This window comes from Syngnathus scovelli, chromosome 1 (genome assembly GCF_024217435.2).
Source record: "Syngnathus scovelli strain Florida chromosome 1, RoL_Ssco_1.2, whole genome shotgun sequence".
Classification (NCBI taxonomy): Eukaryota; Metazoa; Chordata; class Actinopteri; order Syngnathiformes; family Syngnathidae; genus Syngnathus; species Syngnathus scovelli.
Window position 1 is genome coordinate 23,375,427 of NC_090847.1, and position 14,522 is coordinate 23,389,948.

Consider the following 14,522-nt stretch of genomic DNA (forward strand, 5'->3'; position numbering starts at 1 on the left):
GAATGATGGCGTGCTGAAGTGCAATGTGCTGCTTTCTCCGTCGTCTGCATGACGGAGAACCACTGCCCCCTTGAGGACTATAAGAAAGTGACATCCATCCAGTTCAATGAAACTAATGTATGTTTTGGGAATGTGAACAAAAGTTTTTTTTGCTGTTAAATGTCTCCTTTTAAATGGTGCGTGAGGAAAATGTTGGCAATAATGTCTCGATTCGCCCCAATATAATTTCAAAAATTAGAACCGAATTTGTATCGTTTTGTTTTATTCCACGTCTTCCTACAAATGACACAAAACTGAAGGTTCTGACACCAAATGAAACCATTTGCAGCAGGTGTGAGAGGAATTTATTTAAGACAGAATTCATTATTAATATTCACACTTCTATACAATATGCCATTAAATCCAGAGGTCATTATAATACTTAGAACACCAAAAGTCAACCATTTCAAAGACAGCCTATTAAAGTACATCGTGTATAAAACAGATGACGTGAGGAGAGCTAGCTATTAGGCAGCCGTTCAAGCTTTTCTCCAGAGTAAAAAGTGGGGGAGCACTTGCGCTATTCAAGATTGATCACTTTATCATACAAGTGCCGAGACAGCCCACTTTGCATGTTAGTTTGCACATGGATTCTTACGGACTAAAGTTCATAGCAGTGACACAGATGAGACAAAAAGATCACAACGCAAAGCACACTCGAAAAGGAATAAAAGCTCAACGTTTTCCCACCTGTAAGCAAAGCTTGTCGCCGCTCCCTTGGCAACGAGCTTTTTCGTTTCTTTTTTTTTTAATGTGTTTATCAAGCACCGATCATACACGCGCGCACGCACACTCGCACACAAATACCTATACACGAGATAAAAATCGATATATTTAAATTTCAATATTAATGATATTACTGGATTCCACAATAAAAGGCAAACGAGAAGTAGAGACAGCATTCAAAGAAACAGGAGGGCAAATCCACAACCAACAAGACGCCCTCCCCTCCAAATAAATTTCGCCTTCATCTTCAACTGGACTGGCCTGCTGTGACCTTGACCACAGCGTGTTCCCTTTTACTTTCACTTTCCCTTTCTTAAAAGTCTACACCCGAACCCCTACATGCGCCCTATTCCCGCTGGTCTGAACAAAGACACAAACATTTTCATGGCACAGATGCCACCGGTGCTGAGGCAGAAACGTGGGATGAAGAAGATGGCACAAGTTCCGTTTGCTCCTCTGAAGGAGATAAAATAACATCCATGGAGAAGAAGAAGGAGGATGAAGAACAGCACACACTTGCCATTAAACTGGTTAAGTGCATTAAGGGGTTAACAGCGTTCAGTCAGAGCCAAGTATCCATCCACGGAATCTATTCAGGTGTGTGTGTTTGTGTGTGTGTGTGTGTGTGTCCAGCAGTTCAGTGAGGGCACAAATGTTGAGGATATGTTGAAATGTTTTGCGTGGATAAGTTGGCACAAAAAAAAATCCCCGAAAGCAAGCCGTTGACAGGACGAAACAAAAACATCTACTAGATTTCCAGTGAATTTAGTCAACCGCTGACGGGCGACTGGCAAGAGGAGGACGTGTGTGTGTGATATATATGCATTTATATGAGGGTGTAGGGCAAGGGTGGTTTCCTTACAAGAGGAGACAGCAATTGCTCTCTGTGGTTTTTTCTCGGTTTCTTTGACCTAAAAAGAAAGCAGAGACAACAAGAAGAAAGATTAGGGATGATGATAACAATTCAGGAATGGCGACGTTGTGTTGCGCGAGCTGCCATTTTCCCCATAGCCAATCAAAGAAATGCTGCAAACTGCAATTACGAAATCTTTTGTGTGTTTTGATTTTCAGCTCTAGTTTACATGTCCTCAAGTCATTTGCTTAACGGCGTCTCTGGTGTGATGACATCAAGTTGAAGCCAGGATAAGAGGACCCGGGAGGGTGCAAATAAGGAAATGAGAGCATCGGCGAGAAGGTGCTTGACGACAGCGTGTAGCCTGGCAATTAAGCCCGGCGTGGAGTCATGCAGGCGTAGCGCACTGCTCTACTTTATGCGCTCACCATGAGAGTTGGGCTCCGGAAGCGTCTCCCTGGCAACCAGGTGCATGACGGTGGTCCGGCCCGGGGGCAACTTCAGTGCTGAAAGAGACACATGTTGATTTTGTAATCTTTCAGCGAATGATAAGATAGCGACACATTTCTTTTCATTTGAGTTCAAGGAGCGGCTCGGACCTCCGAGGGTGACGTTGCCATGAAGGAAGCGTCCCTGGAAGATAAGGCGCAGGATGCTGGGGCTGCTCACCCGCTCCTCCTCCCATCCTGGTTGGCAAACACAAGCAAAGAGAAAGTCAACTAGTCAGCTCAAATATTCGGAATAATATTGGACGCACATACATACAGTTTAAAAAAAAAAACGGTTCACTTAAGTGCTGGTCGGACTTTTTTTTTTTTTAAGCAGCTGCTTTGATTGCCCAACTGATGTACTGTTGCTCTTTGGCCACCAAGACCGCTTGCCTGCTTCATTGATTTATGAAACTAGGAATTTTGTTAACAGCAGCAGTTCTGGCACAGCCAGCCCAACTTGGCTGCCTTCATTTAGTTTTTCGCCAACAGAAAGTAGTACAAAAGTTACTAAAACACTCAGGAGTGACCTTTAGACAAGGTCAAATTAAGTTCACCGGTCATGGTTGATTGACTTGACTTTCAAACTTCGGCGCAGGTTAGCGGCAGGCAGTCATTCCCTTTTCTGCTGCGCGCACTCTTTACAAACCCGTCGAGTGCAAACGCTGCTCACCCGTGGGCCAGTTTTCAAATACGTGCTTGGCAATGTCCGTGGCCGAGTCGTTTGGCGAGAAGGTGAAGTCCTGCGTTTTCCCGCTGACCAGGATGAGGCGGAGGTTCACCTGAGGCAACAAAACATCATCACATCATTCCCGGCCGGGAGTGCATCCCTCGTGGAATCCGCCTTCCACATCTAACCTGGGCCGGCACGAGGAGACTCGTGGTGGGGGCCACGAGGAGACGGGCATTCCCGTTGGCCAGACGCCGGCGGAGACAAGGGGCGGGGGCGTAAGAGCGGCCTGCTCCCATGCGTCAGTCTGTCTGTCTAATGCGCTAACCGCAGGTGTCCCAGACAGCTCTGGGCCATGTTATTAAATTTGCATGGCCCGAAGAAGGGGACGGGGTGGGGGGTAACCACGAAGCAACATGCTGGAACAAAGAACTAAAAATAGCACGGGGACTGCTGCTTCAAAAATGTTTTAAACTATGCAGCGGGAATTCCAAAAGACTCCAGGGTCATATCAATGAGAAGAACACGGTGGATGCGGCAATTAGAACATCTGCTTCAGGGTTCAAATCTTGGCCAGTTTTCTTTTCATTTCCTCAAAGTGAAGTTCTGTGATTTGGAGAAGAGGCAATGTGGAAGCTAATCATGTCATTTTTAGCCCATTTGTATCGGTTGAAACTGCTCCTAAATTTGACAGGTCACATGACCAATCAACCACGCTTAATCCGACTTTTCCGTTTGTTGTGCGGAAACAATGTGAAAAGCATCCCATTGTGTCAAATTCCTCGCGCTTTGCGACAAAGAGGCGAAGTGAGATGAACAAAGGGAATTACCACGAGGTGTGACGTCAAGCCGGGGCAATCCCGCTCTCTGATCTGTTTACTAATACGACTTGCCCGCCCCCCTCCTTCTGAACCCAATAACCTTACAGTGGGGTTACATACCCATGTCATTTCAACACGCTTCCCGTCCCTCTCAACCCCCACCCTCCCCAGCCAAACGAAAACAACCGCCAATCTGTCCCCGTTTCCCGTGGCAACACGGTTCATCGCTACTGTCCTTGAGATTCTCCAATCCAAAGGCCCGCAATATCAAATCCTTCAAATGCTGTTAGAAATGACCCTTTTATTTATCTTGATAATGCGGGGCTCTCAAAGGCTTAGCCGTCTTGATAGCCTTACATTTTCCCAAAAAACAACAAAAACACCAGCAACCCTGCTAATGCTTTAGGGAACACATTCCCCTCAATTTAGTTTAGTACCTTGAGCACCGTTTAAAAAAAAGAAAAAAAAAAATCCCGGCACAGAATGACCTTCATGAGAAGATCAAAATAAATGAATTGGTTTTTTTCTCCATTACCCACACATTTCAAATTAAAGCACACTAATAACAAAAAAATATTTTTTGAACGTATTTTTTTGTTGTTGTTGTTTCCCACCTCTGCTATAACGCCGAACTACATGCTGGGAGAGAAAAACCTGTCAAATGACACACGCTATCATTTTCATTGATATCCGTGCGTGTTGCCGATCAGGGCACAGGGGTCACGGCGGGCATGGATTTAGCATAGGCCAGGCTACAATCAATGGGGTGTCCCATCCTTAAAAGGAAAGTAGGGCAATGTTTTAACTGAGATTAGACAGATGGCGCTCACGGGGGCAGCAATCACTGTCTCGGCTAAGTGTTTACGGACACTGGTTAATTCATTACCCCGGACCCACGTGCACCCACCCACCGAACAACACAAGTCAAAAACCGAGTCAAACTGACAAGATAATCATGGAAGAGCACCACTATAACAATAATTCATGATTAATAGATGATGCCAAAAATGTGGCAAATATGAATATTTGTCACAGGAAAGTGCTCATCCTTAGACCTGTATTACACTGAGTGTCAAATGTTTCAATCATCATCAATCAGTCTGATATTTTCAGAGGGTGATGTGGGCATGAGTAGAGATACGCACATAAACATGGATGAGGATCAATCCCATATTTTGAACGTCGGCACTGCACTTGGAAATGTCTTTTCTTCCTCGCTATCTAAGAAAAACCATGAAACCTGACAAGATCAGGAGTGCTGTCTAAATTATGTCAGAAAAGTGGACATTGAATATATTGGTGGAAATAAAAAATTCATAGTTTGTATTGAATATTCAGAATCAGATGGCAGTTTACTTGTGAAGCCATTTGAGAACGCTTCGACTTTTTCACCGTGTGACGTCATGATGATAATAAAATATGCGAAGCGTTGGACACAAGGCAAGCGCGATTTATAAGGTACTGCAGAGGCTGACTGACCATGTCAAGGTCCCGGTGAGTGCTCATGGCTCAGGGAAGAGACAAGGCAGTGTAGCCGGAGCAGAGTGGAGGCAGGACGGGTATGCTTCAGCTGCAGCAGACGGGGCCAGAGCCCTGAAACAAACAGCACGACGACATTTTAACAAGCTTCCTCAACGGCGACAGCCGCTTGGCGTCTGTTGTGTGTTCGACGGCTTCGTAATATCATGCACTTGCTCTACCCACATTTGACAAATATACGTCAGGGTGTCAGACCAAATCGAGCCCATCGAACTCCGGGGATGGAAGAAGGGGGGTTCAGCTAATGGTAGCATTAGCTTACGCCAAACCTGCCGCCGCTGGCTATTAGGAAGCTAAATGGCTAAGTGCACAAATCCACGGCGTCCATTTACCTGACGTCGAGCTCACCTGCATTTGACGACGGCGGTCAAAATGCGCATTCAGCAGCGTGGAAGAATCATCGAGTGACGCTTTTCTGACGGGGCGAATTATCGAGTGCAGATGGAGAAGGCTGAATGTGGAGCTTGTCGGCTAATGGTCGGCAAGACGCCGGATGTCAGCTGATTGTAAACACACAAAACAGCCGCAAGGCACACTGGGAAATGACGTTCATACACGACGATTGGTCACTCATAATCTAAAATGACATAAAATTACTCATAAATATAAATTATATATATATATATATATATATATATATATATATATATATATATATATATATATATATATATATATATATATATTATAATATCATATATAATAATATATTCTATTTATAAGGCGCCTTTCATGCATAAAACATAAACATAAAATGGCATACACAATTAAAAGAAAACCAAAAACGTTAAAAAAAGAGATATAAGTACATACATACATATAAGCGCAAGTGCGCTCTTTGCATCTCATCCTACTGCGCAAAAAATATTTGCGAAACGCTCGCACAGATTCCCAGTTTAATAAGTCATCCAGCAACCTATGAAAGCAATACGTATCTGTTTTCTTAATTCAGTCAATAGCGAGAGATGAGTAACAAAACTACACAAAATGTACAGCACGCTACTTTGTATGTTTGAGTATAAGCAGGAAATTGTGTTAATCATCACACATGGGCTCAGTGAGAAAGAAAACACGAACTAAAATTAACTTTACGTTTTGAATTTAATGGGCCATCATGATGTTGCTTTGGAATACACATGTTATTACCATGCTCCCTGTTTATCTGTTTTGCAATTGGTAATTAGAATAATAAAACAGAAGAAGAACAGAACACATTGTTACCAGCCAGGTCAAACAATAACCGACATGGAGCACACTTTGGCCTCTCACATACAATCTGACAAAATATCCAAGTTAGTAGTTGGTAATGGCTTCAGTATCTTAATTATTATCTATTTCACAGAATAAGTAATTATTTGAAGGCGTGCTTTTCCCCTTTACTCTTTTCTTGATTGGTTTTACTCTAAAGTAAAAGTACTCTTATGTACTTTAGTACAATTTTTAGGTACAGACCTCTGGTTAATACCTAATTGGCCCGCGAGGACTGTATGTACCTGGAACTTGGGACGGTTACGTAAGACGCTATAAAAGGTTCAAGTTTTTGTTTACGCCCGCGTTTCCCAGCGGAATGACTACCTTTCCCAGAATGCACGTGTGCGCATGCGCAGTCCGTTTGACTTGACAGTGGTAAACAGACGTCAGAAGGGAGTCTTCGCCTCGAGTCAAAACAAAACAAACGCAAACAAACTATTCAAGACACCCGAGGGGAGCATCTTTTGTCCACCGGGACGACCACAACAACCAGATGAGTCGTCACTGCCTCCAAACGGCAACTTTGAACGAGTTCTAGGCGGCTTTCGGCGGACTTTTCGGCGCGTTCCAAACTCCGGAGTAGCAGCAGCTTAAGCGGCTAACGTGACCGGGGGGCTACCCGGGCTTGTTTTCCCCAAAAGTTGGGAGCCTCACCCCCGGGGGACTCAACGCCACAGCCTAAAGGGATTGCCTTTTCGGCCACTTGTTGGGAGTCTAGACATAGACATCGTGGGGGAGAAGCCCGGCGCGACGTGCTCCGGGGCCTCGGCGGCGGAGTCGGAGGCGTTTTGTAACCGCCTCTCTGGCATCGTGTGCGGCGCCACGAGTGGACAAACATGGCAGATGGCGACATGTGGCGGATTGTGCACATCTAAAAACATTGCACTTTAGATGGGATTCTTGTAATCGCGTACAGTTTGTAAGTAAACTCATCTCCCCCTTTTTCCTTCCACCCAAAATTAATGACTACCATTTTATTACATTTTTTTTTACTCCACGAGTAAATACATTGGTCACGTGATTGTTATTTAATTTTGGCTCTGGCTGGACTGTCAGTGTAGTAGTAGTACGAGTCGTTGGCAGTCTTTTTTGTCCATTTTTCTGGAAAGTTTTTATTTTAATAAATAGGAACACATTTTTTAAGTAATTTGTAATACTACTTAGAATCCTTCAAGGTCAAATTGAAGTGGCAACATTTCACATTATTTACAAACTCATCCATTTACTGTTTAACTCCGTACTGCTAAAAGTAGTGCTACTAGATACAAAGTACTTTTCATTTTTTCCGCATGTTTCCTTTTTTTAGTAGATTGTTCATCTACAAGGGAAAATTACTATTTTAATTTCAAACAAAGGCGCTCCCGTTCCCTCCTTCTATATAAATCAGAAGGTTTATGATAGTTAGTATTAAGGAGATTATTTGGGTTCCCTAATCTCCAATCTGAGGATTAACTGGAGCTATTGGTGTGCCCAGATTATTACGTCTTTTTTTTTTTTTTTTTTTTAGGCCCACAGTGTTTACTCCCAGTGTATTGTTATTGTTGTTGTCCTTCCTGGGATAAAAACATTTGGAGGCTTGAAAGTAGTTCCGGTGTTTTGGAGTGGAGCGGAAGTAGCCAAGTGGTGGAGGTGAACGAGAGGATCACCATGGAGGAGTTGCCGGCGCCGCCCATTGACCCGGATTTTGAGCCGCAGAGCCGGCCCCGCTCGTGCACGTGGCCGCTGCCCCGGCCAGACATCTCGGCCGTAAAGCAGGAAGCCCCCGATGGCACAGAGTCCGCTGCCGGCACGCCGCCCGCCGATGATGACAAGCCAGATCCACGGCAGGCGGTGGCGGCGTCCGAACCGGAGAAGGCGGCGGTGGCCGCCGCCATGGCTGCAGCAGCAGCGACTGACCCCAACGTGAGTGGCGTGACGCCCCGCAAGGGTTCGTCCAGGCGCAACGCGTGGGGCAACCAGAGCTACGCTGACCTGATCAGCCAAGCCATCGAGAACTCGCCCGACAAAAGGCTGACGCTGGCGCAGATCTACGAATGGATGGTCAAGACGGTGCCTTACTTTCGAGACAAGGGCGACAGCAACAGCTCGGCCGGGTGGAAGGTCAGTCCCTCGTTGGGCACTGTTGTCATAACACCACTTTGCTAGAAAATAACATAGCTACTCAACTGCTGGGTTGAGGCCAGCTTCTTCAAATGTGCTTCTGTTTTCGGAGCAATATGTTATTACCCAATTCACAATTTATTTATTTTTAGGCTGATGTCATGTAATCAATTATTTTCCAAAGAATTGCCCCTTTCACTGTTTTTCTTTTCAGGGCAAACTGTTAAGTCATGTTCTCGCGCCATCTAGTGGTATCTGTGTGCTAGAGTGTTGAGGAGCTTCAGTTTGACAAAATCTATGGGCAATTAGATCTTAGTCTATGTTGATAATTACATTGTAAATCTAGATTTGTACCTTTTTGACAGCAGAGAACAGTAACGTAGATGAATTAAGAATGTAATGGTAAATAGAGAAATAGGTAAAAAAAAATCACATGTATTTTTGACAGTATTCATAGAAAAAAAGAAAAATGGGTTAACCATTAGTTACTTGGTACCGAGATGCCAAAGGATGGCTCCCAAATAAATCGGAACGTGTGAATCAGAATAATAATTATGTGGGGAGCATTTGAAGAGTGGCTTACTTGAAAAAACATTTTTTTCTCGTAGAATTCCATCCGCCACAATTTGTCGCTGCACAACAAGTTCCTGAGGGTCCACAACGAATCGACGGGCAAGAGCTCCTGGTGGATGCTCAACCCAGAAGGGGGCAAAACTGGCAAAGCCCCTCGCCGCCGCGCCGCTTCCATGGACAACAGCAGCAAGCTGCTGAAGAGCCGCATGCGTGCCAAGCAGACCAAGAAGCAGGTTGTCGCAGGGGCCGGCGCCGGCGGAGCGCTGCAGGGCGACGGCGCGTCAGCGACTGCTGGGGCCGGTGCCGATAGCCCTAACTCATCCCAGCAGTTCTCCAAGTGGGGCGTGAGCAGCAGCAGCCCGTCGTCACGCGGCAGCCTGGACGACGCCGACATGTGGACCTCCTTCCGTCCGCGCACCAGCTCCAACGCCAGCACCCTGAGCGGGCGGCTGTCACCCATCGCCCCGGGCCAGGAGGAAGACGACAATCTTCCCGAGGACGGGCTCTTGGGCCGCTACGGTTCTAGCGCATTGACGCCCACCCTGGCCGAGACCCTGATGGAGGAGCTGGACCTGATTGACGGGCTGACCCTCATGAGTGGCCAGCAGGGTGGCGCCAGTCCCAGCACGGCCCCGGCAGCACCACCAACTCCGCTGCCGTCGGCAGCCACCCTGCTGCCTCGCAGCTCCTCCTCCTTCCCCTCCTTTCATCACCTGCAGGCACCGCAGACATCCCCCCAGGCGGCGGTGGGACCCGCCGGCAAGGACGCCACCCCTAGCTTTGGAAACTCCCTCTTCAACTCCTCTCACGGCACCACCCACTATGGTACCCACGTGCCCTCCAGCCTGGAGGCGTTGCTCACCTCCGACTCCCCTCCTCCAACCGACGTCCTCATGGCACAGGTGGACACCCTGGTGCCTGCCTCGACGGGCCTCATGAGCTTGGGCTCTCCGGTGGTGGGCATCAGACCCAAACCCACCCAGCTGCTGCTGGGGAAAGGCCTGGAAGCCAACGCAGTCGGGCCTCGAAGCCTGCAGGCGCCCATGCAGCAGCACCACCTGCACCACCAGCATCAGCACCAGCAGCAGCAGCAGCAGCAGCACCACGCTCCCCTCAGCCTGGGCATGATTCTCTCCGGTATGTCCCAGGACCCGATGCAGATGCCTGGCCTGAAGGTGCAGCATGCCACCACACAGCACACCGTCCTCCCGGGTGTGGGCCCATTTGGGGCGCCGCCTTGCTTCCAGGCGGCACCAGAGCGGCTGCCCACCGACCTGGACGTGGACATGTTCACCGAGAATCTGGACTGTGATGTGGATTACATCATCAACAGCGACCTCATGGATGGAGACGGTATCGACTTCAACTTCGACCCAGTCCTGCCCCCTGGGCAGGGCTATGCGGGGCCTGCCACCACTCAGGGCTCTGCCCACCATTGGGTGCCCAGCTAAAGGCTTGCCAAGTAGGTTCCACGCATGCGGCTCTTTTTTTTGCCTTGTTCCTCTGCTTGTTAAGGTGTTTTACTGCTCAGTTTTCTTTCGGCTCCTAGTCTCCTCTTGGATAAATCTCACCCCTTTCCTGAGAATGAAAAAGAAATATTTAGAAGTATAAAAATGGAGCCATTGATGGTTAACATTATTTCAAAAAGTCACATTCCCATACCGACTTGCCAGAAAACACAAATGTCAAAGCTAACGCTGACAATTTCGTCCTTCTGTCGCTCATTTTTTTTTTTTTTTCTCATCTTGTTTCTCACCAGGAGTAGAGAAGCCACCTTTCCACCCTCCTGATGTGGCCAACCCCAAAAAGGACAAAATGTCCCGCCACATAGTCACGCGGACCGGCTTCTTGTCTCGACACGTGCCAACGCAACCACCGACTATGCATACAATTTTTAGCTCCGCCTCCCCATCTTCCTCCATTTTGCCGTTTTTCATAACCTGGCTGCGGCCATTTTCAAGACTTCCTCAATTCTGCCTGCGAGTTGTCAAGATGTTTCGCGCAAGCATCTTACAGGCAGACACGGTACCCCGAAGCTTCAGTACCTCATTGGCTTCCATATGGTGACCTTGAGTGTGCGTGTTGTGGTGAAGAATTGGCCAGTTTTCTCTGGAAGCACCTGCAGATCGGTACAAAACGAGGACGCCGATGATCATTGCTAAAACAAGACGATACATAACTTTTTTTTTTTGCTGATTCAACACTAATTGCTCTTTGGGCAATGTCATTTTTTTTTTCTTTGTTTTTGTTTTAACTCAATGCGGTGTGTAAAGTAGTTCAGTAGGGTACACACATAGCGATAATCAGGACGCATTTCTACCCCCCCCCTTTACAATCAAAGTCTGCAAAGTCCCGACTAACAGACATCTCAAAAGCGGCTGACTTTTGATGTGAAAAGAATTCATGTTAAAACAGCACGGGGTGTGTTAAGACTTCTTAACTGCTTGGAAAACCATCAGGATTGGCGATTAGAATAAAGCTGGACGACAATCGATAGCTGGGTGGACCCATACGAGTACGACTTCTCTGATCTAATTAGACAATCATAAATGTCAAACGTAATCAATATTTACAATGGCAAATCCTCTGTGGTCATCTTTTCGTTTGGGCCTCATGGATTTCTTTATCGACTTGGCCTCTGTTTCCCGCAGGTCACACTTGGTACTGCGGTAGACATTTGCTCTGAAGGGAGGAGACTGGCAATTATTGGAAGAATCTTTTTTTCCCCTGGCCGAATGGGGGCTCGATGATTAAAAAAAAATTTGTATGTGTGTACCCCGCTTTAGACATGATTTATATTAGGGGTGAAAAAAGAGGAAAGAATGCAATGTGCAGTTGAACTAATAAAATGAAGTTATTTGTTTTGAATTTTTTTAGGGCATTTGATGTTAAATTGCCATTGGATTTGGCTTCTTATCAAATGTTGCTACCTAATTTTTGAGTTTGTTGTAAATTCTGTTTTTCGATTAGCACTTATGTACAACCAGTACCATACATCCCAACTATTGTTTTCGGTTTGAAACATTTCGACACGCGATGCACACGTTGCACATAAACAATGACACACTATGCAGATTTATCAAAAGAATTTGAAGGAAATTTTAAGCAGCAGCAACAACGACAAAAACACGAAGGGTTTTGCTATTTTCTCATGTACCCTCACTAACTTGAAATATAAATATATATATATATTTGGTTATAGCTTTAATATACAACATAGATGGAGAATAATAAAGAGATGCTACTTGTATTTTTTTTTTTTTACATTGGAGGATGCATTTTTCAGATTTGTAACAGTGATTTTTATACACTTATTTTTGTAAAAATGTATGTGCATGTAGATTTTTTTGTGTATAACTCTTCCAAAAGAACACTAATATTTGCATTTGCATGGCATTTAGGGGGCACACTCAACCTGACCGTATCGCACTGTACAGATGCTTTTTTTTTTTTCCCCTTTTTAGATATTTTTCTTGCTTTTAAACATAAGTCATCTCAAAATGAAACCATAAAAACACAAAGACTCATACAACCATTACCTCTCAGGGTCGCTCGGAAGAAAACATGCACAATCATGTGACAAAAGCAAAAAAAAAACATATTTATTTTTCTGTTGCGACTGGAAACTTGCTTTTAAGACCTCTGCATCTTTAAAAAAAAAACAAAAACAAAAAAACAAATCTGCTATGCATTTCAATTTTTTTTCGGGTTGGATTTTTTTACTTACTGCCAAGATGAAACACTAGCATGATATTTCTATAACGTGTATGCAAATTGTTCTCATTTTTTGTGTATTTAATTTTCTGGTCATGTACAGTTTGTTCACCAGTCATTTCACACATTCAAAAACAATTTGTTTAAAAACAAAAAAAAACCCAGTAAGTTGAAAAAAAAAAATGCACTTGATTTACTTTGAAGTGGTGCTACGAGTAAGTTTGGATGCATACTATCAGGGCCTTGTTGAAAGTTACCTTCAAGAATTAACAATAATACTTTTATTCATTTCATCTTATTTTATTTTTAGTATCTCACTCTTTATTTACATGTTAGTCCCCGAACTTCTCACTTAACTAGATGGAGTCTGACATCCCAATCATTTAATTAATTGATTTATGGAATGTTAAATACGAAACTGGACGTGTGCGTATGTTTGTGTGTGAGACAAATTGCAGCATTCATTCCATATTCTTCACATTTACGAATAAGCTCTTTGCCTTTAAGACAATTCAGCGCACTAGTTGCAACTTTTGCAGCTAGTGACCAACTTTAGCCTGACTAGAACTAATATTTGTCCGACAAGTTGTCTTATTAGTGAGAACAAATTATTACCCTACATTAGACATCAAGTATATGGAGTAAATGCTCAAAAAAAAAAGCAGAGCAATTATTGCATAACCTTGATAAAGAGGTTACTAGTTGATTGCAAACTAGTAGACCAAAAGTGGAAAAAAAACATGAGAAGTAAGACAATCAGTACCACCACATCAGTGTGCTGAATTAGCACTAGTAGGGACAAAGAGTGTACTAGTAAATGGTGCTGAATCTGGAATGAATGCTCCCAGGGTTTTCCAGAAGTGTTCTGGTGTATTTTGCTTTGGCTTGGCCTCCATGCGAGGTCACTCTACTTGTACTTGATCTCCATTTGATATTTTTGTCCTTTTAACTACTAGTCCCCTTTGATGAGTTTCTTTTTAATAACCTGGATAAATTGCTCCCCCGTCAACACAGTATTTTAGAACTAAGCTTAACGAGGTGAGAGCAGAAAGCAGTTATGTTCATGATGAATTTATTGATTGATGGGTTGATTTTGATAAGTATGTTTGCCCTCCTTTGTCCTCTTAGAGACGCGACAAATAGAAACTTGACGAGTCAATAAACTGCTTTAACCCACTTTGCCTTCCTGCCTCCAATCCATTAAGTTGGATGTTTTTCATATAGTTTTAGGGGTGGGTGTGAGATTTTTGATATAATTAGGATTTGCTTAATTTGTTGTTAATTTTTTTATGGGGTGTGGTTTTAGGTTTTTTTCATGCACATGAACATCTTTGATAAATAAATGGTTTCCATTTTTTGGGGAGCATGTATTAGTGCCTGTGATTGTTTTGGGCATGACAAGTTATTTTTAGCGTCTTCATCACCGCACTTCCTGTGGCTGCTCACTGACTAACAGGTGCCAAAAAACAAAGTGGGAAACAAGCAAGACAGCAGTATTTTGTTTTCTTTCATAAAGCATCTTTATAGAAAGGAACACATATATTTGCATCATTTTTTTTTTTTCATGTCGCTCCGTTTGTGTCCATAATGATGTCTTGTTCAGGTTGGAGTGGTTGCAAGATCCGTGTGGGTCAAAGGTTCGTTTTGTCTTGTTTCCAGGGTTTTTGCAGGTGTCGTTTCCAAAGAGGAAACAAAAAAGAAACAAATGCTTCAAGTCAGTTGGAGGATTCTTTTCCCCGGTCTTTTGT

The 14,522-nt window shown here is 44.5% G+C and overlaps 2 protein-coding genes across 4 annotated transcripts; one reads left to right on the forward strand and one right to left on the reverse strand.

Annotated features, from left to right (window-relative positions):
• Positions 1-327: 327 nt before the first annotated feature.
• On the reverse strand, positions 328-5,651 carry ubl3b (ubiquitin-like 3b). 2 transcript variants are annotated; one of them, XM_049755331.2, is made up of 6 exons: positions 5,485-5,651; positions 5,077-5,190; positions 2,780-2,888; positions 2,218-2,304; positions 2,047-2,124; positions 328-1,676 (listed from the first exon to the last, which is right to left on the reverse strand). In XM_049755331.2, exons 2-6 carry the CDS (start codon positions 5,101-5,103, stop codon positions 1,624-1,626), a joined length of 354 nt encoding a protein of 117 aa, XP_049611288.1. In that variant the 5' UTR covers positions 5,104-5,190; positions 5,485-5,651; the 3' UTR covers positions 328-1,623. The 2 variants fall into 2 exon arrangements, with proteins under 2 accessions (XP_049611288.1, XP_049611295.1); XM_049755338.2 differs by having other exon boundaries at positions 5,469-5,642.
• Positions 5,652-6,722: 1,071 nt separating this feature from the next.
• foxo4 (forkhead box O4) lies at positions 6,723-13,950 on the forward strand. 2 transcript variants are annotated; one of them, XM_049755243.2, is made up of 4 exons: positions 6,723-7,306; positions 7,895-8,487; positions 9,096-10,522; positions 10,820-13,950. In XM_049755243.2, exons 2-3 carry the CDS (start codon positions 8,035-8,037, stop codon positions 10,509-10,511), a joined length of 1,869 nt encoding a protein of 622 aa, XP_049611200.1. In that variant the 5' UTR covers positions 6,723-7,306; positions 7,895-8,034; the 3' UTR covers positions 10,512-10,522; positions 10,820-13,950. The 2 variants fall into 2 exon arrangements, with proteins under 2 accessions (XP_049611200.1, XP_049611193.1); XM_049755236.2 differs by having other exon boundaries at positions 6,723-8,487.
• Positions 13,951-14,522: the final 572 nt, after the last annotated feature.